Raw genomic sequence first — 23,744 nt, 5'->3', positions numbered from 1 at the left:
CTTATCAAATCTATATTTTCTATATGATGTAACTGATATAAATTTCCATTTTTTGGACTTTTCTTGGAACATACTATATATAATTATGACCAAAGAGGAAAAATTATTTGGCTCCTTCTCAAACTTTTAAGAGTTTAACTGCATCTACAGTTTAAAAATAATATTTACATATCATCCCAGAAATTCTGTTAACAGAACAATAACCAAAACTGTGTTTCCTCCCTTTATCTTATTTCCTTTGTGAGCTTTTTTCTGAGTCAAGTGGCTTTTACCTGAACAGAACTAGTCATAGTGCTTAGAGCAAAGATGGTAGCACAGTCTTTCACAGTTGACTGGCTGTCAAATGCCCCCTGGGTATCCATCAGAACAACTGCAACCTAAAAAAAAGGAAAATACAAACAAAAGAGATTAAACTAAGAAGGAGTAAAATGTAAAGGAGAAATTGAAAAGTACAGGTAATATATACTTAAGTACAGGTAATGTTTACATAAGCCTTAAGCACCTGCTTGTAGGTTCTGTACAACTATTTAGGTGCTTTGCTTTGACTACAGCACTCTACTGAAAATTATCCAGAGGTATACAGAGCAATATGGAAGGCAAAAATTGTCCCACCAATTGAAACAGACAAAAGTTGAAAGCAATTAGCTTATCACCCAGCCAGGCATTTGGATGTTTCCTGTTGTTGAAAAAGAAACTAAAAAATATTCATCTTGGCCAGGTGCAGTGGCTCACACCTATAATACCAACACTTTGGGAGGCCGTGGCAGCAGCATCACTTAAGCCCAGGAGTTCAATACCAGCCTGGGCAACATAGTGAGACTCTGTCTCTACACAAAATTTTAAAACTTAGGTCAGACACAATGGCTCATGCCTGTAATCCCAGCACTTTGGGAAGGAGGCCAAGTCAGGTGGATCACTTGAGGCCAGGAGTTCCAGACCAGCCTGGCCAACACGGTGAAATCATGTCTCTACCAAAAATACAAAAATTAGGCCAGGCGCAGTGGCTCACACCTGTAATCTCAGTACTTTGGGAGGCCAAGGCAGGTGGATCACCTGAGGTCCAGAGTTTGAGACCAGCCCGGCTAACATGGCGAAATCCCATCTCTACTAAAAACAGGAAGGGGAACATCACACTCTGGGGACTGTTGTGGGGTGGGGGGAGGGGGGAGGGATAGCACTGGGAGATATACCTAATGCTAGATGACGAGTTGGTGGGTGCAGCGCACCAGCATGGCACATGTATACATATGTGACTTACCTGCACATTGCGCACATGTACCATAAAACCTAAAGTATAATAATAATAATAATAATAATAATAATAATAATAAAAGAAAAAAAAAAATGGGTGTGGTGGTGCGCACCTGTAGTCCCACCTACTCCAGAGGTTGAGGCAGGAGAATCACTTGAACCCAGGAGGCAGAGGTTGCAGTGAGCCGAGACCACACCGCTGCACTCCAGCCTGGGTGAGAGAGCAAGATTTTGTCTCAAAAAAAAAACCAAAACTCTTTGGTATATACCCCAAGGAGCTGAAAACTTATGTCTCAACAAAAACCAACAAACGAGTATTTATAGGAGCTTTATTCTTAATTGTCAAAATTTGAAAGCAACCAAGATGTCCTTCAACAGGCAAATGGATGAACAAACTGGTGCATTCATAATGTAGAATACTATTCAGCAATAAAAAGAAATGAACTATCAAGACACGAAAGAGTTGCAGAAATCTTAAAATCGCATTGCTAAGTGAAAGAGGCCAATCTGAAAAGGCTGCATATTGTATGATTCTAACTATACGACATTCCAGTAAAGACAAAACTACGGAGACAGTAAAAAGATCAGTGGAGGAGTTTGTGGGGAGGGAAGAAGAGAGGAACAGACAGGTACATTACAGAGAATGTTTAGGGCAGTGTGACTATTCTGTATGATACAGTAATAGTGGGCACATGTCACTATACAGTTGTCAAAATCCAATGTACAACACAATGAGTAAGCCCTAAAGTAAACTATGTATGGGCTTTAGCTAATGACAATATATTGGTTCCAATATTAATTGTAACAAATGTGTCACACTATTACAAGATGTAAACAACAGAGCAAACTGAAGGAGAGTGTGGGAACTGGGCAGGTTGCAATTAATTTTCCTGAAAACCTAAAACACAATAAAGATACGATTTTTTTTTTTTGAGACGGAGTCTTGCGCTGTCGCCCAGGCTGTAGTGCAGTGGCATGATCTCGGCTCACTGCAAGCTCCACCTCCCGGGTTCACGCCATTCTCCTGCCTCAGCCTCCCGAGTAGCTGGGACTATAGGCGCCCGCCACCACGCCCAGCTAATTTTTGTATTTTTAGTAGAGACGGGGTTTCACTGTGTTAGCCAGGATGGTCTCGATCTCCTGACCTCATGATCCGCCCGCCTCAGCCTCCCAAAGTGCTGGGATTACGGAGTTTCACTCTGTTGCCCAGGTTGGAGTGCAATGGCACGATCTTGGCTCACTGCAACCTCCACCTCCCAGGTTCAAGCGATTCTCCTGCCTCAGCCTCCTGAGTAGCTGGGATTACAGGCATGAGCCACCATGCCCGGCTAATTTTTGTATTTTTAGTATAGACAGGGTTTCACCATGTTGGTCAGGCTCGTCTCAAACTCCTGACCTCAGATGATTCGCCCGCCTCGGCCTCCCAAAGGGCTGGGATTACAGGCGTGAGCCACCACGCCTGGCCTGTTTTTTTTTTTTTTTTTTTTTTTTTGAGACAGAGTTTTGCTCTTGTCACCCAGGCTGGAGTGCAATGGCGCGACCTCTGCTTACTGCAACCTCCACCTCCCAGGTTCAAGCGATTCTCCTGCCTCAGCCTCCTGAGTAGCTGGGATTACAGGCGCACCACCACACCTGGCTAATTTTTGTATTTTTAGTTGAGCAAGACTGTCTCAAAAAAAAAAAACAAAACAAAAACAAAAGTTGTTTTCTGTTAATTTTAATATCTGTGTTAGTTCTGAGACAGTTCTAATTGATCTTTCTCCTCATTTGGGTTATATTTTTCTGCTTCTTATATGTCTGCAAATTTTTGATAGGATGTAGACTTGTGGATTTTCCCTTGTTGGGTGCTGGTTATTCTTGCATTCCTATAAAATATCTAGCTTTATTCTGAGATGTAGTTAAGTAATTTGGAAACTCTGGTTTTTTCTGTTCTTGCTGTTTAGATTTGTTAAATGGAACCAGAGAGTGTTGGTAGCTATTCCTCATTACTGAGGCAAGACTCTGAGTACTCTTCCTAATCCCACTGCAATCTCCGCCTCCCAGGTTCCAGCAATTCTCCTGCCTCAGCCTCCCAAGTAGCTGGGATTACAGGCGGGTGCCACCACGCCCAGCTAATGTTTGTATTTTTAGTAGCGACAAGGTTTCACCAAGTTGGCCAGGCTGGTCTCGAACTCCTGACCTCAGGTGATCCGCCCACCTCAGCCTCCGGAAGTGCTGGGAATACAGGCATGAGCCACCGCACCTGGCCTTTTTTTTTTTTTTTAGACGGAGTTTAGCTCTTGTTGCTCAGGCGGAAGTGCAATGGTGCGATCTCGGTTCACTGCAACCTCCACCTCCCGGGTTCAAGCGATTCTCCCGCCTCAGCCTCCCAAGTAGCTGGGATTACAGGCATGACCCACCACACCCAGCTAATTTTTTGTATTTAGTAGAGATGGGTTTTCACCATGTTGGTCAGGCTGGTCTCAAACTCCTGACCTCAGGTGATCCACCCACCTCGGCCTCCCAAAGTGTGGGATTACAGACGTGCGCCACCGCACCTGGCCAAAGAATTTTAAATGAACAAAGCATCAACCAGCTGTGGAACAACTTCAAGCAGCAAGAGGCACATGTAATAGGAGTCTCCAAAGGGAATAATAGACCAAAAAAACTTGAAGAAATAATAATCTTAAAATGTCCAAATTTGATAAAAATTATAAATCTGCAGATTCAAGAAGCTCAACAAAACCCACATACAAAAAACATGAACTACATCGGCCTGGCGCAGTGGCTCACGCCTGTAATCCCAGCACTTTGGGAGGCCAAGGCGGGCAGATCACGAGGTCAGGAGATCGAGACCATCCTGGCTAACACAGTGAAACCCTGTCTCTACTAAAAATACAAAAACTTAGCCGGGCATGGTGGCGGGCGCCTGTAGTCCCAGCTCCTTGGGAGGCTGAGGCAGGAGAATGACATGAACCCGGGAGGCGGAGCTTGCAGTGAGCCGAGATCACGCCACTGCACTCTAGCCCAGGTGACAGAGTGAGACTCCGTCTCAAAAAAAAAAAAAAAAAAGAACTATATCAAAACACATCATAATTTGCTCAAAAACAGTGATAAAATCTTAAAAGCAACCAGACATACCCCATAAATATATATACCTATGTACCCACGAAAATAAAATTTTTTTTAATTTAAAGAAAAAAAGCAACCAGACAAAAAAGACAGATTAAGTACAAAAGAACAAAAATAACAGTGTATTTCTTGTCAGAAATAATGTCAGTAGACTGGGCACAGTGGCTCATGCTTGTAATCCCAGCACTTTGGGAAACAGAGGCAGGTGAATAACCTGAGGTCAGGAGTGCAAGACCAGCCTGACCAATATGGCGAAACCCCGTCTCTACTAAAAATACAAAAATTAGCCAGGCGTGGTGATGCGTGCCTGTACTCCCAGCTACTCGGAAGGCTGAGACAGGAGAATTGCTTGAACCCGGGAGACTGAGGTTGAAGTGAGCCGAGATCGCACCACTGCACTCCAGCCTGAGCAACAGAGTGAGACTCCCTCTCAAAAAAAAAAAAAAAGAAACAATGTCAGCAAAAAGGCAAAGGGGCAACACCTTTGAAGTACTGAGAAAAATATGTCAGCCTAGAACTCTATACTAAGAGTAAGTATTTTCCAAAACAAAGGCAAAATAAAGATCTTTCAGATGTATGAAAGCTAAAAGAATTCGGTACCAACACTCTAGCACTTCAAAATATCAAAGGTGGTCAGGCATGGTGGCTCATCCCTGTAATCCCAGCACTTTGGGAGGCTGAGACAGGTGGATCACAAGGTCAGGAGTTCCAGACCAGCCTGGCCAACATTGTGAAACCCTGTCTCTACTAAAAATACAAAAATTAGCCAGGCATTGTGGTGTGCACCTGTAGTCCCAGCTAATCAGGAGGCTGAGGCAGGAGAATTGCTTGAACCTGGGAGGCGGAGACTGTAGTGACCAAGATGGTGCCATTGCACTCCAGCCTGAGCAACAGAGCGGGACTGCATCTCAAAAAAAAAAAAGCACAAAGCACAAACAGGCGCGAAGGCATGCTTACAGGATTGGGCTAAAAATAGAAGTAATAGATGAAAGTCTATATAAGAAACACATGACTTACCCCTCCCAATCCTTACAAAGAAATCTGTGGAGAGGCTCTATGCCCATAGCTTACAAGGCATGGATGAGACTAGGGCTAAGAGGCCCTACTGATAGCTGGGGGGTAGTGAATGCCCACCTTCTGAACAGTGAGATCCCCAATGCCATTTCCCTGCTCAACTCCCAGAACAACAACAGCCAGGTCTGTGCCACCCATACAGGAGTAAGGAAGTAAAGAACAGAAGTGGTAACACATAAGAGCATCAGCCTCTGGGAAGTGAAAACTGGGTAGAGAGGAGAATAACACACATGACAGCTGCTTTCTGTTAGAAGCCTTACAGTAGTATTTGACCTTTTAAACTATATTCATGCATTTTATTTAAGAATCTTAAAAACAATCAATATGTATTAATTTTAAATCATTCACTTTGATAAAAAGTTGTTTTCACATCTTCCTTCCTTTTACTGAAAAAAAATTCAGAAAATAACAGTTCATAAAAGACACAAACAAATCAACAGGTATATACCAGTGGAAAACACAATATGAAACTAAAAATGCCATTGACTTCTTTTTTTTTTGAGACGGAGTCTCGTACTGTCACCCGAGCTGGAGGACAATGGCAGGATCTCGGCTCACTGCAACCTCTGCCTCTCAGGTTCAAGTGATTCTCCTGCCTCAGCCTCCCAAGCAGCTGTGATTACAGGCGCCCACCACCACACCCAGCTAATTTTTTGTATTTTTAGTAGAGACAGGGTTTCCCTATGTTGGCCAGGCTGGTCTCAAACTCCTGACCTTGTGATCTGCCCACCCTGGCCTCCCAAAGTGCTGGGATTACAGACGTGAGCCACAGCACCCGGCTGCCACTGGCTTCTTTAATTGGTTAAGAGCACAAAATGTAACAGGCAGAAGGTCTGTTTCAAACAAATTAAAAAGCTATGTGTTTTTTAAATTCCCCCCAAGTTGGATATACACACACCTACAAAAATAGTGTGTGAAGGAAAGCTGTCATACACAGTAAGTTGTATCCTGAATTATTCAAGGAAACACATGTTGAAATAGGAATTAACAGAGTCAGCAACAGATTAATATTTTTTAATTGAGTCTAAAAATGCTACATGGCCCTAAGGAATACTACATAAAGTACTGCTAGGTACAAAGGAAAAAGTCTGTATAGCTTTTAGCAAAAATGTTTTTCCAGAAAAGAAAATTAAAATAATGCAATCAGCAGACCAAGGAGACTACAGCTAGACATCAGAGTTACAGCTTCTCATATCTGTGTCAGAAAATCCTATTTATCCACAACAGACTAAAATTTCAGGACAAAACAGGGACTTTTTAACTTTTCTTCCTTTACCCATTTTAAATTCTTTGACAAAAGGTTTTTAATTGGGTAACACAGCACATGCTGAAGTTCATATCTTGTTGTTGTTGTTGTTGTTGTTAATCTGTAAGGTCATTTTCATCCTTACCTTCTTCCCACCTGGCTTCTCCACAGTGAAAACTTCACTCCAGATCTGAATCCCAGTGGTTTCCGGATCAGATCCCCCTCTCCATGAAAATCCTGTTAATGGTTCTTCTGGGTCACCCAACCAATTTGAATGGCCACTTTCCTTCTACAGAAGTAAGAAATTTCCATTAAATCTTAAATTAAAAATTGTATGCATCAAGGATAATCTATGAGCTTATTTCGCTTTTTTGGACATTAAAGTCTCACTTTTTACTTGAAATAAAATAATTCTATCTTACCTGAGAATATAAGTATCGTAGCATAAAATCCAGAATGAAGGACTTGCCCTTTCGGAAGGCACCAGCCACTGAAACCACCACCACATCAAGATCTCGGATGTGGTCCTGCAAGAGGATGCTGGCCAAGGCTTTCTCATCTAGCTCAAAGGAATGCTGATCTTTCTGAACCAAAACAACCTGCACTGGACCAGGCTTGCTGCTCTCCATGGCATCACCTATGTTCATGCAGAGAAAAAAAATCAAATATTTAAAATACGTTTTTGAATATAGGGAAAACAAAAACTTCTTAAACAGGGGATAGGGCCAGGCTCAGTGGCTCATGCCTATAATCACAGCACTTTGGGAAACCAAAGCAGAAAGATTACTTGAGGCCAGGAGTTTCAGACTAGCCTAGGAAACAGTGAAACCCAGCACTATGAAATTTAAAAAATTAGCCAGGTGTAGTGGTGTACACCTGTAGTCCTAGCTACTTGGGAGGCGTGGTGGTTCGCACATATAGTCCCAGCTACTTGGAGAACTGAGGCAGGAGGATTACTTGGGCCCAGGAGTTCAAGACCAACCTGGACAATATTGCAAGACTCTATCTCAAAAACAGAAAGTCCATTATCAGCTTTACTCAAAACAGTCCAAAAGTGAAAATAAAACAATGTCTATCAATAATAGTGTTTGCCGCTGCTAAGCTTCATTTAGATATATATATACATATATATATAATTTAATCCTCAGAACAACTCTTTGATGTAAATAATACTGCTCCATTTTAAAAAGAAGGAAATGGCCAGGTTCAGCAGCTCACACTTACAATCCCAGCACTTTGGGAGGCCAAGGCAGGCTGATCACTTGAGGTCAGGAGTTCAAAACCAGCCTGGCCAACATGGTAAAGCCCCATCTCTATAAAAATACAAAAATAAAAAATAAAAATTAGCCAGGCGTGCTGACGCACACCTGTGGTCCCAGCTACTCAAGAGGCTGAGGGAGAATAATTGCTTGAACCGGGAGGCAGAAGCTGCAGTGAGCTGTGATCGTGCCACTGCACTCCAGCCTGGCTGGCAGAGCAAGACTTGGTCTCAAAAAAAAAAAAAAAAAGAAGGAAATGAAGGTTTATGAAGGTTCAGCATATTGTCCAACAGGTCCTAGAAATAAGCTCAAAAAGATCTTTAGGTGGTTGTGTTTTGCATATCACTAGTAATAACTCAAAAAGTTTTAGAAGCAATTAATTCTATAGTTCAAAATTCAGCACTAACTAGTATTATACTTTCCTTACCAGAGTTTCCCTACCAAAGCACAAAGATAATTAATTAATTTGAAATTCAGGCCAGGCACAGCATCCACGCCTATAATCCTAGGACTTAGAGAGGCTGAGATGGGACGACTGCTTGAGGCCAGGAGTTCAAGACCAACTTGGCCAATATAGCGAGAGACTGTCTTAAAGAGAAGAGAAGAGAAGGCAAGGGGCCAGGCGCGGTGGCTCACCTGTGCAATCCCAGCACTTTGGGAGGCCGAGGCGGGCAGATCACCTGAGGTCGTGAGTTCCAGACCAGCCTGACCAACATGGAGAAACCCCATCTCTACTAAAAATACAAAATTAGCCCGGTGTGGTGGCACATGCTTGTAATCCCAGCTACTTAGGAGGCTGAAGCAGGAGAATCGCTTGAACCCAGGAGGTGGAGGTTGTGGTGAGCCAAGATTGCGCCACTGCACTCCAGCCTGGGCGAAAGAGTGAGACTCTGTCTCAAAAAAAAAAAAAAGTGAAAAGAAAGCAAGAAGGAAATTCATTCAGGCTAGACGTGGTGGATCACGCCTGTAATCCCAGCACTTTGGGGGCCAAGGCAGGCGTGTCACCTGAGGTCAGGAGTTCAAGATCAGCCTGGTCCAACATGGTAAAACTCCGTCTCTACTAAAAATACAAAAATTAGCCGGGCGTGGTGGTGGGTGCCTGTAATCCCAGCTACTCCAGAGGCTGAGGCAGGAGAATTGCTTGAACCTGCACGGTGGAGGCTGCAGTGAGCCAAGATTGTGCCGCTGCACTCCAGCCTAGATTTCAGAGCGAGACTCTATCTCAAAAAAAAAAAAAAAGAAAGAAAGAAAGAAATTCAGAGCCACTTAGTAGCTGTGGACTTATGTGAAGTTCACAAAAAACTACCAGTGGGGCCTAAGGAATGAATAAAGAACTATTTCCCTAAAAGTATGTGTCACTGGTATTAAAGATGTTTTTAGGTAGTTAAAAGGACATAGTAATTTTAATAATTATGCATGTTAATGTATACTTTAAAACAACAAATCTGTATTTTAATAAATTATTCTTTAGAAGGATGCTAAGTTTAAGAAGTCTGTTTGTTTATTTATTTAAGACAAGGTCTGGCTCTATAACTCAGGCTGGAGTGCAGTGGCACGATCTTGCCTCACTGCAACCTCCGCCTCTCCGGCCCAAGTCATCCTCCCACCTCAGCCTCCCAAGTAGCTGGGACTACAGGCATTCATCACCACACCCAGCTAATTTTTGTATTTTTGGAGAGACGGTGTTTCACCATGTTGCCCAGGCCCATCTTGAACTCCTGAGCTCAAATGATCCACTCCTCTCAACCTCCCAAAGTGCTGGGATTACAGCAACACCATACCCAGCCAAGAAGTCAATTTAAAGTAGATTTAAGGAGACATATTAAGTAAAGCTTAGTACTGACAGGCAGACATGGCCAAAATCACAGCAACACGGTACCCGGCCAAGAAGTCAATTTAAAGTAGACTTAAGGAGACATATTAAGTAAAGCTTAGTAATGACAGGCAGACATGGCTAAAATCACAAAGATGGTTCCAATATGACTTTGTCTAACCAGCACTGAGGGCTACACGATCATGGCAGGCAAAGCAGACCAAACAGTTTGACTGCAAGACTCTCTCCCCTTCAAGCTACTGGAATTGCTGCTCATTTTTTACACTTATAGTATCAGATAGCAACAGAAGGGTTCTTCGCACTTTTTTCTTTTTTTTTTTTTGGAGACAGTGTCTTGCTCTGGCACCCAGGCTGGAATGCAGTGGTGCAATCCTAGCTTACTGCAGCCTCACACTCCTGGATTCAAGCAATCCTCCCACCTCAGCCGCCAGAGTAGCTGGGACTACAGGTGTGTGCCACCATGCCTGGCTAATTTTTTAAATTCTTTTGTAGAGATGGGGGGTGTCTCATTATGTGGCCCACATTAGTCTCAAACTCCTGGGCTCTAGTGATCCTCTCACCTCAGCCTCCCAGAATGCTGGGGTGATAGGCCACTGTGAATGTGGATGATAGCCACTGTGGCTGGCTTCTTCCTACTTTTTAAGTTTTTGCAGACTATTGGAAAACAAGTTATAAATATAGGTTAAATGTCATGCTATCATTGTAATCAATGTATACTAATACTTTTCTTTCCTGTTATTGCCTGGATTAAAAAGGAAACATTTCTGTGAATAATCTCTTAGGGTTCTTATTGCCCCAGCAGCAGGTAAATCCAAGATTCAAAGACCTTCAGTCTTTCATACAAAGAACTAACGAGAAGAATTTATTCAGACTTCAGGGATAAGCCACAGTGTTAAGTACTGTGTAGCACTCAAAGAAATACAAAAAACAAAGTCTCGATTGTGGCAGAGATATCTGGTTGTTCCCCCAATATTAATTTCTCCCTCCTGCTATGTAATAGATTTTTAGCTGGGCATACAACTGCCCAGAAGAAACACATTTCCAACCCATATTTATAGCTAGGATATGACCAGATAACTAAATTCTGACCAATGGGAAGTGACTGGAAATGACAGACACAACTTCCAGATCAGGCATTTTCCCCCCGCTTGCTGGCTAGATGTAAAACTGGCAGTGAATCATTTTGGGCCAGGCATATGAGGGCAACACCCCAGGAATGCTGGAGAAACAAGAGAGGTCAGATTTCATATAGCAGAACTGCCATATTGGTTCACTTCTATGTGAAAGAAAAATAAATGTCCACCTTGCTTAAATCACTTATTTGGAGGCTCCATCAAATACAGCCAAGCCTAGTAGTCAACGCAACAGTCTTCCAGGACTTTACAATTAAGTTCATCATACCAGATCTTTTTGTTTTATCTATTTCACTATTAAAAGTGTACTGAGCGAGGCCAGCCACGGTGGCTCACGCCTGTAATCCCAGCACTTTGGGAGGCCGAGGCAGGCAGGTCACTTGAGGTCAGGAGTTCAAGACCACCCTGGCCAACATGGTGAAACCCCGTCTCTACCAAAAATATAAAAAATTACCTGGGCATGGTGGTAGGCACCTGTAATCCCAGCTACTCAGGAGGCTGAGGCAGGAGAATCGCTTGAACCCGGGAGGCAGAGGTTCCTATGAGCCAAGATTGCACCACTGCACTCCAGCCTGGGTGACAGAGCGAAACTCTGTCTTAAAAAAAAAAAGCGTACTGAGCAATGTGAATGTAATGAGCAATGTCAATGTAATGACACACAGCACATATAACAAACTTGTATTTTTTTTTTTTGGAGACGGAGTCTTGCTCTGTTGCCCAGGCTGGAGTGCAGTGGCGTGATCTTGGCTCACCGCAACCTCCGCCTCCTGGGTTCAAGCGACTCCTCTGCCTCAGCCTCCCAAGCAGCTGGGACCACAGGCATGCACCTCCATGCCCAGCTAATCTTTGTATTTTTAGTAGAGACAGGGTTTCACCATATTGGCCAGGCTGGTCTCGAACTCCTGACCTTGTGATCTGCCTGCGTCAGCCTCCCAAAGTGCTGGGATTACAGGTGTGAGCCACCGCGCCTGGCCAATAAACTATTGTAAAATGAATGAATGACATGTACCATGATGTAGTTGAAGGCTACAACCCGAAGGATGCAAGTGGCATTGTCAGAGCAGTAGACATGGAAGATAAAGTTACGTGGTTACAAGATGGGGTAATCCAATGATAAGAATGTATACAGTTGAGACTGGGCATGGGGGCTCATGCCTGTAAATCCCAACACTGGAAGGCCGAGGCAGGCGGATCACCTGAAGTCGGGAGTTCAAGACCACCCTGACCAACATGGAGAAACTCTGTCTCTACTAAAAATACAAAATTAGCTGGGCGTGGTGGCACATGCCTGTAATCCCAGCTACTCAGGAGGCTGAGGCAGGAGAATCGCTTGAACCCCGGGAGGCGGAGGTTGCGGAGAGCTGAGATTAAGCCATTGCACTCCAGCCTGGGTGACAGAGTGAGACTCCATCTCAAAAAAAAAAAAAAAAAAAAAAGAAGAATGTATACAGTTGTGTACGGTGAACTGCAGTTCAAGAGAAGCTGAAGACTACTGAGGACAGCTATGGGGGAAAAGTCCTTACTCATCTCTTCCTCTCCCTGTAGCACAGTACCCAAGAATAAAGGAAGGGAACCAGGCTCTGTTTAGTTGGAAGAGCTGAGGAGATTCTGCATTTCTCTTCACACCAGTAATATAAGCATGATTATCAACATCCACCAGATTAAAAAAGATCTTGTTGGCCAGGCATGGGAGGTCTCGCCTATAATCCTAGCACTTTTGGGAGGCTGAGGCAGGCAGATCACCTGAGATCAGGAGTTCGGGACCAGCCTGGGCAACACGGCGAAACCCCATCTCTACTAAAAATACAAAAATTAACCAGGCATGGTGGTAACGCACCTGTAATCCCAGCTACTTGGTATCACTTGAACCTGGGAGGCAGAGGTTGCAGTAAGTCAACCACTGCACTCCAATCAGGGCAACAGAGAAGACCCTGTCTCCAAAAAAAAAAAAAAAAAAGATGTTGTTCACTAACAGTGCTCCTTGGGTTTGGGCCTATGTAAAGGAAGAATTATTTTGAGCTGTACACACCACCAATAATGCAAGTTAAATGGAGCTGCTTATATATTACACCTTTTTTTTTTAAGACTGGGTCTCACTCTGTTGCACGGGCTAGAGGTGCGGTGGTGCAATCATGGTTCACTGCAGCCTCGACCTACCAGGCTCAGGCAATCCTCCCACCTCAGCCTCCCAGTATCATCTCACTGCAACCTCTGCCTCCTGGGTTCAAGCAATTCTCCTGCCTCAGCCTCCTGAGTAGCTGGGATTACAGGCACCCACCAACACGCCTAATTTTTGTATTTTTAGTAGAGGTGGTGTTTCACCACCTTGGCCAGGCTGGTCTCGAACTCCTGACCTCAGGTGATCCGCCCGCCTCAGCCTCCCAAAGTGCTGGGATTACAGGCGTGAGCCACCGCGCCCGGCCTACCCTCTATTTGGATGATACAACTTCACAGATCTCTAACTTGCATTTAGTCTAAATGTACAACTGCCTAAGGGACAGATTCACCTGCTTACTCTCAGAAGTAACCTGTGGAAATATATGAATTTAGGACTCAAAACACAAGTTCCTGTTCCAGCCCTACCACTAACAACCTGTGTGATCCTAGGCGTGTCTAGTTTTCAGTTTCATCACTAAAATGAGTCAAGTGCTAACTGGGCGCGGTGGCTCATGCCTGTAACCCCAGCACTTTGGGAGGCCAAGGCGGGTGGATCGCACACCGTGCGATCAAGTGATCCATCCACCTCAGACTCTCAAAGTGCTGGGATTACAGGCATGAGCCACCATGCCCGGTCCACTTGTCAGGAATCTTAAACTCTGGAGATCTAGTCTCCAGGGAGGGTACTAAAAATATCTGTAAGTGGCAACTTTACATGTCTTGTCCCTTTAGAGAAGCAATTATTTTCCAAGGTCTAATTCTGCATACTGCAACAACAGTTAATGCTATATTACATTACTTACATGAATATGGATAACGTGATATTTTTGCACAGACACAAAGCTACAGCTGGACCACAGTCACATCTGTCATTCATATGTATTTATGTGAATTTACAACCTATGTTAAAAATTCCAGAAATAATTCATAAGTCTTAAGATTGTAATGCAGTTCTTAGTACCATGATGAAATCTTGTGCTATCCTGCCTGGGACACGAATCATTCCTTTTTCCAGAGTATCCACACTTTATACACTACTATGCCTATTAGTTACTTAGGTGCCTTCTCATTGATCAATGTAGTATATACAGGGCTCAGTGCTATCAGCAGTTTCAGGCATCCACTGGGGCCTTACAATATATTCCCCTCAGATAATGGGGACTACGTCATTGCTGTAAATAGCTCATGATAATATTCTATCAGTCATCAATTCAAGTATGTAGAAAATGTTGAAAATCTTTGTATAATTAGAAAGCGTTTTTTTTTTTTTTTTTTTTGAGACAGATTCTTGCTCTGTTGCCCAGGCTGGTGAGCAATGGCGTCATCCCTGCTCACTGCAACCTCCACCTCCCAGGTTCAAGTGATTCTCCCACCTCAGCCTCCCAAGAGTTTAGGATTCCTGAGAAGTGGGCCGGGTGCAGTGGCTCACGCCTGTAATCCCACCACTTTGGGAGGCCAAGGCGGATGGATCATTTGCAGCCAAGAGTTTGAGACCAGCCTGATCGATATGGCGGAACCCTGACTCTACTAAAAATTCAAAAAAATTGGTCAGGCGTGGTGGTGCATGACTGTAGTCCCAGCTACTCGGGAGGCTGAAGCAGAACAATCGCTTGAACTTAGGAGACGGAGGTTGCAGTGAGCTGAGATTGCGCCACTGCACCTCCAGCCTGGGTGACAGAGCGAGACTCTGTCTCAAAAAAAAAAAAAGACAGTGTAGACTAGGATTTCTCAACCTCGGCACTACTGACATATTGACATTGGGGCTGCACAACTGTTGTGGGGGGCTATCCTATGCACTACAGGCTATTGAGTAGCATCTCTGGCCTCTACCCACTAGATACCAGCAACACTCCCCACAACAGGTTCTAACACCCAAAAAATGTCTCCAGTCATTGCTAAATGCTCCAGGGGCAGGAAGAGGCAATATTACTGTAGGTTAAGAACCACTGAGTAGAGTCAGCCTTAGTGCTCATCCCTACCATTCAAAGAGTTCTGAAAACAAAGTAACCAGTCACAGAAACACTTTGCTGAGTAGATTCATGTATGACTCAGGGTAAAGTTATGATCTGAGTTTTCCAGTCTCCTTATAAAATATCATATTCTCCAAAGGGCAAGAGCAACACACCCAAAACAGAGGCATACCATTTTCATGTCTTGTTCTTGCTGGCAGTCTTTAAGGTTTCTAACTGACAAAGCCAGAGAAAACATCATCACAGGCAAGAGTAAGTACACTAAGACGTTAGCCAACTCTAGAACTGCTGGGTGTGGTTCCTTCTGGTGGTGGAGGGGTGGGTGCTTTTATATACCGTTTTGTCTTAAGGCAGTGATTGTGCCAGTAGATACACTGCAATATGCTTAAGGCTGTTTCGGTGAAAATACTATTTAAATCCAATTAACCAGAATACTGGGCAAATTTTATATTTGTCTGTTGCAGAAAATCTTTTCGCCATAGCACAGAAGGCTGAACAAAACCATATTTTTTTTTGTTGACTAAGGATTGTGCAATGCTTCATAGGTTTACAAAAATTATCTATGACTAAATGGTACTGAAGATTCAGAAAATCCAAGGAGAGGGCTGAATCTGAAAATGATGCCAGGCTGTATGTATCACAAGTGGAGGAAAAAAACCTTTTTAATGGAATGAGCTCAATAACACTTTTGTATCTCTCTCCTAAGCATAAGAATGCCACCAAAGGTTTTAATTAGCTGTGTTCCTTTTTTTTTTTTTTTTTTTTTTTTTGAGACAAGGTCTCACTCTGTTGCCTAGGCTGGAGTGCAGTAGCAAGAACAAGGCTCACTGCAAAAAAAAAAAAAAGGAAAAAAAGAAAGAAAAAAAGAAAAAAAAAAGAAGGCTCACTGCAGCCAACTTCCTGGACTCACGCCATCCTCTCACCTCAGCCTCCTGAGTAGCCAGAACTACAGGCCTGCAACACCACCTTGGCTCACTTTTTTTTTATTTTTTTGCGGGGGGGGGGGTTGGAAGGGGGGCATCTCACCACGTTGGCCAGACTGGTCTTGAACTCCTGACCTCAGGTGATCCACCTGCCTCAGCCTCCCAAAATGCTGGGATTACAGGAGTAAGCCACAGCTCCCGGCCAAGTAAGGATTTCCTAATTAGCGCCTACTATACCAGGAAAGCCTATCTTCTAATCTGTTAACATACTTCAGCTGTGAAATATATCTAAGGTGTTCTAACAATCGAAATACCACGCAACTGGGCCAGGCGCGGTGGCTCACACCTGCAATCCCAGCACTTTGGGAGGCCGAGCTGGGCGGATCACCTGAGGTCAGGAGTTCAAGATCAGCCTGGCCAACATGGTGAAACCCCGTCTCTACTAAAAATACAAAAATTACCCCAGTGCGGTGGTGGGCGCCTGTAATCCCAGCTATCTGGGAGGCTGTGGCAGGAGAATTGCTTGAACCTGGGAGGCGGAGGTTGCAGTGAGCAGAGATCGCGCCATTGCACTCCAGCCTGGGAGAGAGAGCAAGACTCCTTCTCACCAGAAGAAAAAAAAAAAAGAAAAGAAAAAGAAAATTAAGCTAGTACACATCATCACATCGATCCCGTTACTTCTCCTATTTCATGAATTCTACTACAATGAGGTAGTAAACTGTAGCTAATAAAATAATGGGCCAGGCACGATGGCTCACGCCTGTAATCCCAGCACTTTGGGAGGCTGAGGAGGGGTGGTTCACCTGAGGTCGAGTTCGAGACCAGCCTGGCCAATGTGGTGAAACCCCGTTTCTACTAAAAATACAAAAAATTAGCTGGGCCTGGTGGCGGATGTCTATAATCCCAGCTACTCGAGAGGCTGACGCAGGAGAATCGCTTGAACCCAGGAAGGGGAGGGTGCAGTGAGCCGAGACTGCGCCACTGCACTCCAGCTTAGGTAGCAAAAACGAAACTCCGTCTCAAAAAAAAAAATAGCCGCGCATGGTGGAGAGCGCCTGTAATCCCAGCTACTCGGGAGGATGAAGCAGGAGAATTGCTTGAACCCAGGAAGCGGAGGTTGCAATCAGCCGAGATCGCGCCACTGCACTCCAGCCTGGGTGACAAGAGCAAAACTCCGTCTCAAAAAATAATAATAAAATAAAACAATGTGCTGGACTACTGCAATACTGAGATCCTTCTCAACCAAGTGTTTACAGGTGTTAGAGCGGCAACAGGAATTTCTGGAGTACAAGCTAATCTCTGTGGGAATGGAAAAAAAAAAAGCACTAATTTGAATTTCAGTACCTATGTCGCAATGCTAAATTCTTGACATGGATTAGTACTCCGTAGGTTATGCTTCTTAAATCTCCAAAAGTAAGCCAATATGTGAAATCGTACATTTTTGGTCCGTTATTCTAAGACTGACAAAACGTTCCATTGCTTCGTATTTGAATTTGAGAACTGAGACTCATTTAAAAATTCTTCACTGTTCTTTTCCTTTTCGCCCTTCGATTTCTCAAGTGAAACGGTCATTTCAACAGCACACACATTACACTAGAACAAAGCCAAGCAAAATGACAGACTAAATCAGATCTGTGAATACACGGTGACTCCTTATTTGGTTTTTACTTAATACTTTCACTATGTTTCATGTCTTCGGGAAAGCAAAAGAACAACGTACTGTGCCAAAAGCACTAACTTACTAAAAACCAATTTAGGCCAATTCTTTACAGCGTTAAGTGTGGGTTGAAAACCAACTTTCCTAATACTTGTGGTCAGTGCCTCAAGGTCGTTAGGATAATAATAAAGCTTCCAAGACACTTCGCAGCCTTCCAGCACTTCCAGAAAGGCCAAATAAACCAGCATCCACCTTCCCGCTCCATCCAGGCCCCGGTTTCCCGACCCGAGGGGGCGCTGAGTGCCCGGGCACGGAAGGGCAGCGGCCCTGGGGCGCCGGGCTCTGCCCAGGGCGGGGCTCGGCGGGGCCGAAGCTCCGGACGCCGCCCACGGGGACCACCGGCCCTTGGGCCGCCCCGGGGCAGCTGCAGCCCAGGGGAGGAGCTGGAGGAGCCCCCGGCGGCGCCCGGGCCCGAGCCCTGACGGCGGCCGCCCCCGGCCGAAAACTAAGGAAGGCACCGCCCTCGCTGGACCAGCTGGGCCCGAAGAGGGCCCCCCCACCGCCACAAATTCGGAAACCGAGTGACCTCGGAGAGGAACGCGCGGTCCCAGCCCCGGGACGAGGAAGGGCGGCGGCGCGGGCGGGGGGTTCTTTTCAGAACTACAGCAGGGAGGGCGGCGGGGGTGGCTGCGGGGCGATCCGGGGAAAATCGGCGCCTCACCTGCTCCTCTTGAGGCAGCTGCTGCCACTCGCTGAGGGGACAACATGGAGCCTCCGCCTTCAAAGCAGAAGCAGTAGGGGTGCAGAGGAGAGGGACGGGTGGGGGCGGGAACGAACCGGGCCCTGAAAGCGGGAAACGGGCGGAGCCTAGGCTCTAGAAAAAACTAGCGAGAAGGTGGGGCACGCGGAGCCACGACGGAGCGAGCGCAGCGCGGTCTGCGTGGCCCAACGGACAGCCCGAGGTGTGGCGAGCGCAGGACAAGACTAGTCGAGGCGGCGCGGGAAAGCGCACGCGGCAGAATCCCGCCACCGCCCGCCGCGTGTGTGCGAAGCGAGCCGCCGGGTACCTGTTGGCGGGGCGCTGGGTGCTACGGTCCTTTGGGAATTGTAGTCCCGCGCTCACTGGGTCCCGGCCAGCGGTCCGCATACTGCGCACTCATCTGGGGCGGGGCTTGGCGCGGTTCTCCGACGACTGAACTACAACTCCCAGCAGGCCGTGCGGGAAGGGGCGGGCTGGCTCGGGTCCTCCAGCGAGCCGCGGCCGGCGCCTAGCGTGCAGACCAGGCCGCAGGCCGAGGCTTTATCCTGGAACCCCGTGTGTTGGAGACGGCTTCAGTGTTTAACTAGGCCTGGGACCACAGATGGGCAGAAGAGAGGCCTCAACCCTGGATGGCATGAACGTCACTGGGTCTTTAATGATTTTGACTTCATAAGGGCAGATGGCCGTGACTTCATTACCACCTTTATTATCATCTCCCTATATTCCTGTCCCTGGCCATGGCTGATGCGCACCATCATCGCTCTGATAGCTAATGTAAGAAGTCCAGGCCGGGCGCCGTGCCCCACGCCTGTAATCCCAGCACTTTGGGAGGCCGAGGCGGGTGGATCACCTGAGGTCGCGGGCGTTCGAGACCAGCCTGACCAACATGGAGAAAGCCCGTCTCTACTAAAAATAAGAAATTAGCTAGGCGTAGTGGCGCACGCTTGTAATCCCAGCTAGTCCAGAGGCTAAGCAGGAGAATCGCTTGAACCCAGGAGGCGGAGGTTGCAGTGAGCCGAGTTTGCACCACTGCACACCAGCCTGGGCAACAAGAGCAAAACCCCATCTAAAAACAAACAAAAAAAAAACTTGCACACACATCCCAGCATTCTCTGCTCCTTTTCCCTGCATTACTTTTCTCCAAAAGACTTCATACTACTTGGCCAGGCGCGGTGGCTCACGCCTGTAATCCCAGCAATTTGGGAGGCCGAGGTGGGTGGATCACCTGAGGTCGGGAGTTCGAGACCAGCCAGGCTAACATGGTGAAACCCGATCTCTTCAAAAAATACAAAAAATTAGCCAGGCGTGGTGGCAGGCACCTGTAATCCCAGCTACTCGGGAGGCTGAGGCAGGAGAGGTTGCATTGAGTGGAGATGGCACCACTGCACTCCAGCCTGGGAGAAAGAGCAAGACTCCATCTCAAAAAAAAAAAAAGAGTTCCGGCTATCTGACTTATGTTTTACCTTTCATTGTGTTTGTCTGTTCCCACTGAATGTAAGTTCCAAACAGATAGGAATTTTTGTCTGTTTTGTTCACTTGTATATCCCCAGTCCCTAAATACTGCTGGCAGATAATAGAGACTCAAATATCTATTGAATTAATGGATGAAGAAGATATATGTTATATCTAACACTGCTCACTCACTTTCTGGTTCCTTTAATATTAAATACCTAACTTTTACTATTGAACAAAATACCCTAGTTTATCTTAAGGGCTCCCCAGAGATTCACTGAAATCCAACTTCTTAGGAAGTGAACAGCAAATACTGATATATGTCTCAATATTACATCATCAAGGTATCAAGGTCAATGTTAGCACATCAGCATTGTAGCCCTTGTAGAAGCTTTTGGCATTTGGAACAAAACAGGACAAATTATAGGTGGACATAAGGATTAGTCACAACTTAGAAAGCAACCCCTGTAAATGAGAAACATGTTTTGTGTTATTTCCTTCTCAAATATCCAGGGTCATCAAAACAGTGGACCTTGAAAGTGCCAAATATTGACGATACTGGTTACAGCCTGCCTTCAGCTATCTCACTCTGAATTGAGTCATGTGCTATGATCAGAGGTTGAGCTTTCTTTGAGGTTTTCCAGAAGTAGGTGACATGTAGACATATTTGAGTGGACAGACCACTGACTTTGGGGTCAGACTTACCTGGCTCTGAGTTTTGGCTCTGATGTTCACTAGCTATGCAAACTTGGGTGAGTTACTTAACCTCTCTGAACCCATTTCATCATCTGCAAAATGATTTAAAGACCCACACGGTTGTTCTAAGCCAAGTGAGCTATGTGTTTGGAAATGATGACTGCGTGGTTAGTGATCAAAGTTAGTAATCAGCATATTCATTCTGGAAAAGCAAAACAAAGTCATAAATATTCAAGACACTCAAGTGGTTTATGAAACACAAAAATAGCAAAATTGTTTTCTGCAATGGCATCCACCATGACTCAGGTTCCAAAGCTTTCCAAAAATAGGGCATTTGTTATATGCCAGGTACCGTGATAGGCCATAATGCTGCATAAGACACATTCCTATCCTCCAGAGACTCGCAGTCCTGTGGGATAGACAACTGAGGAAATATCATTCACTGTGACTGTACTGGGACACAGTTCAGCTTTCTGTCATCTATGTGCAGGATCAGTATTTAAGCAACTTGGAAGGGACAAGTTGGAATACTACATCCCTGGGCATCATTTAAATTTCCATACCTTATTTTGCGTGTGTGTAAAATGGGGTAATGATTTGGCATCTTCATTTGTAAAAAGAAAATAGCCAACCCCACTTGATAGGGTCTTATAAAGTTGAATATTAGGTCCTCAACATGGTAACACACTGAAAGCTTAAGACCTTGTCAGCTACTTCATTATTGGTATTTCAGCCAACAGCACAGCGGTCTAACTGGGAGGATCTCTTGAGCCCAGGAGTTCAAGACCAGTCTGGGGGCCGGGAGCGGTGGCTCACGCCTGTAATCCCAACACTTTGGGAGGCCGAGGCAGGCGGATCACCTGAGGTCAGGAGTTGGAGACCAGCCTGGACAACATGGTGAATTCCCGTCTGTACTAAAAATACAAAAAATTAGCCAAGCGTGGTGGCAGGCACTTGTAATCCCAGCTACTTCAGAGGCTGAGGCAGGAGAATCTCTTGAACCCGGGAGGCAGTGGTTGCAGTGAGCTGAGATCCCACCATTGCATCCAGCCTGGGCAATAAGAGCAAAATTCTGTCAAAAACAAACAAAACAGTCTGGGCAACATAGGGAGATCTCGTGTCTACCAAAAATAAACAAATAAATTAGCTGGGTATGGTGGGGTGCCTGTGGTCCCAGCTACTTGGGAGGCTGAGGTGGGAGGATTGCTTGAGCCCAGGAGGTAGAGGATGCAGTGAGCCATAATTTTAGCACTGCATTCCAGCCTGAGCAGCAGAGCAAACCCTACCTCCAAAAAAAAAAGAAAGAAAGTAAGTAAGTGGGGGACGGAGGACAGCACACAGTGGCTCATGCCTGTAATCCCAGCACTTTGGGAGTCTGAAGCGAGAGGATCACTTAAGGTCACAAGTTCAAGACCAGCCTGGCCAACATACTGAAACACTGTCTCTACTAAAAATACAAAAATTAGCCAGGCATGGTGGCGTATGCTTGTAATTCCAGCAACTTGGGAGGCCGAGGCAGGAGGATGGCTTGAACCCAAGAGGCAGAGGTTGCAGTGAGCCGAGATCATGCCACCAGTGCATTCCAGCCTGGGTGACAGAGCGACTCCATTAAAAAAAAAAAAAAGGCGGTGGGGATGAGGATACAGATTTGCTATATTCACCTTTGCTTATGTTTGCCACAGGAATATCCTAATAGTGGCAGGGCTCCATGGCTCACGCCTGTAATCCCAGCACTTTGGGAGGCCGAGGCGGGCACATCACGAGGTCAGGAGATCAAGACCATCCTGGCTAACACGGTGAAACCCATTCTCTACTAAAAACACAAAAAATTAGCCGGGCGTGGTGGTGGGCGCCTGTAGTCCCAGCTACTTGGGAGGTTGAGGCAGGAGAATGGCGTGAAGCCAGGAGGCAGAGCTTGCAGTGAGCTGAGATCGCGCCATTGCACTCCAGCCTGGGCGACAGAGCGTGACTCCATGTCAAAAAAAAAAAAAAAAAGAAAATCCTAATAGTAGCTACCTATATGTGTATAGAGGAGTGGAAGGAGTTAGTGATAAAACTTTATAATATATATATTCCTGAATATTTGTGTACCTATATATGAATGATCTGTGACTACAAAAAATTTTTTTTGAGGTAGAGTTTCACTCTGTCGCCCAGGCTGGAGTGCAGTGGCGCAATCTTGGCTCACTGCAACTTTTGCCTCCCAGGTTAAAGCAAGTCTCCTGCCTCAGCCTTCTGAGTAGCTGGGACAACAGGCATGTGCCACCATGCTTGGCTAATTTTTTCGTATTTTTAGTAGAGACAGGGTTTCACCATGTTAGGCAGGCTGGTCTCCAACTCCTGACCTCAGGCAGTCTGCCTACCTCGGCCTCCCAAAGTGCTGGGATTACAGGTGTGAGCCACTGCGCCCGGTCTTCAACTGTTTTAAATTAAAATATATAATTTAAAAAATTTAAAAATAAAATAAAATATATATAATTTTTTCTAAAAGTCAAGAAAATATAGGGTAATTAGATGGCTTAGAAGTTAAACTGGGAAATTATCTGTATAGGCCGAGCGCAGTGGCTCATGCCTGTAATCCCAGCACTTTGGGAGGCTGAGGTGGGCCAATCACCAGAGGTCAGGAGTTCAAGAACAGCCTGGCCAACATGGTGAAACCCCATTTCTAGTAAAAATATAAAAATTAGCTGGGCTTGGTAGCGTGCACCTGTAATCCTAGCCCGTGGGGAGGCTGATGCAGGAGAATCGCTTGAACTCAGGAGGCGGAGGTTGCAGTGAGCTGAGATCATGCCATTGCACTCCAGTGTGGGCGACAAGAGCAAAACTCCGTCTCAAAAATAAAGAAATTATCTGTATAAAATACCAGTCCTGGCCAGGCGCGGTGGCTCATGCCTGTAATCTCAGCACTTTGGGAGGCCGAGGCAGGTGGATCACCTGAGGTCAGGAGTTCAAGACCAGCCTGACCAACATGGAGAAACCCTGTCTCTACTAAAAATACAAAATTAACCGGGTGTAGTGGCGCATGCCTGTAGTCCCAGCTACTCCGGAGGCTGAGGCAAGGAGAATCGCTTGAACTCGGGAGGCAGAGGTTGTGGTGAGCCAAGATCGCACCATTGCACTCTAGCCTGGACAACAAGAGCAAAACTCCATCTCAAAAAAAAAAAAACAAAAAATACCAGTCCTTACCATGTACTCACACACGCACACAAAAATACCAGTCC

The 23,744-nt window shown here is 45.5% G+C and overlaps 1 protein-coding gene across 3 annotated transcripts in view; it reads right to left on the bottom strand.

Annotated features, from left to right (window-relative positions):
- Positions 1 to 18,961, bottom strand: part of ATL3 (atlastin GTPase 3) — a 48,326-nt gene extending 29,365 nt beyond the window's left edge. For 2 of the 3 annotated variants that reach the window (XM_054439052.2, XM_054439054.2), the window contains exons 1-4: positions 18,337 to 18,710; positions 7,105 to 7,319; positions 6,828 to 6,971; positions 273 to 377 (exon numbers count right to left, since the gene is read on the bottom strand). In XM_054439052.2, coding sequence (XP_054295027.1) covers positions 273 to 377; positions 6,828 to 6,971; positions 7,105 to 7,319; positions 18,337 to 18,382 — 510 coding nt within the window. In that variant the 5' untranslated portion in view covers positions 18,383 to 18,710. Of the gene's footprint in view, positions 1 to 272; positions 378 to 6,827; positions 6,972 to 7,104; positions 7,320 to 18,336 lie in introns of all 3 variants that reach the window. The other variant, XM_054439053.2, reaches the window with a different exon arrangement.
- Between the last annotated feature and the right edge of the window lie 4,783 nt (positions 18,962 to 23,744).

The sequence above is a fragment of the Pongo pygmaeus genome, chromosome 9, assembly GCF_028885625.2.
Source record: "Pongo pygmaeus isolate AG05252 chromosome 9, NHGRI_mPonPyg2-v2.0_pri, whole genome shotgun sequence".
NCBI classification, from domain to species: Eukaryota; Metazoa; Chordata; class Mammalia; order Primates; family Hominidae; genus Pongo; species Pongo pygmaeus.
This window is presented reverse-complemented; position numbering and strand designations above follow the sequence as displayed.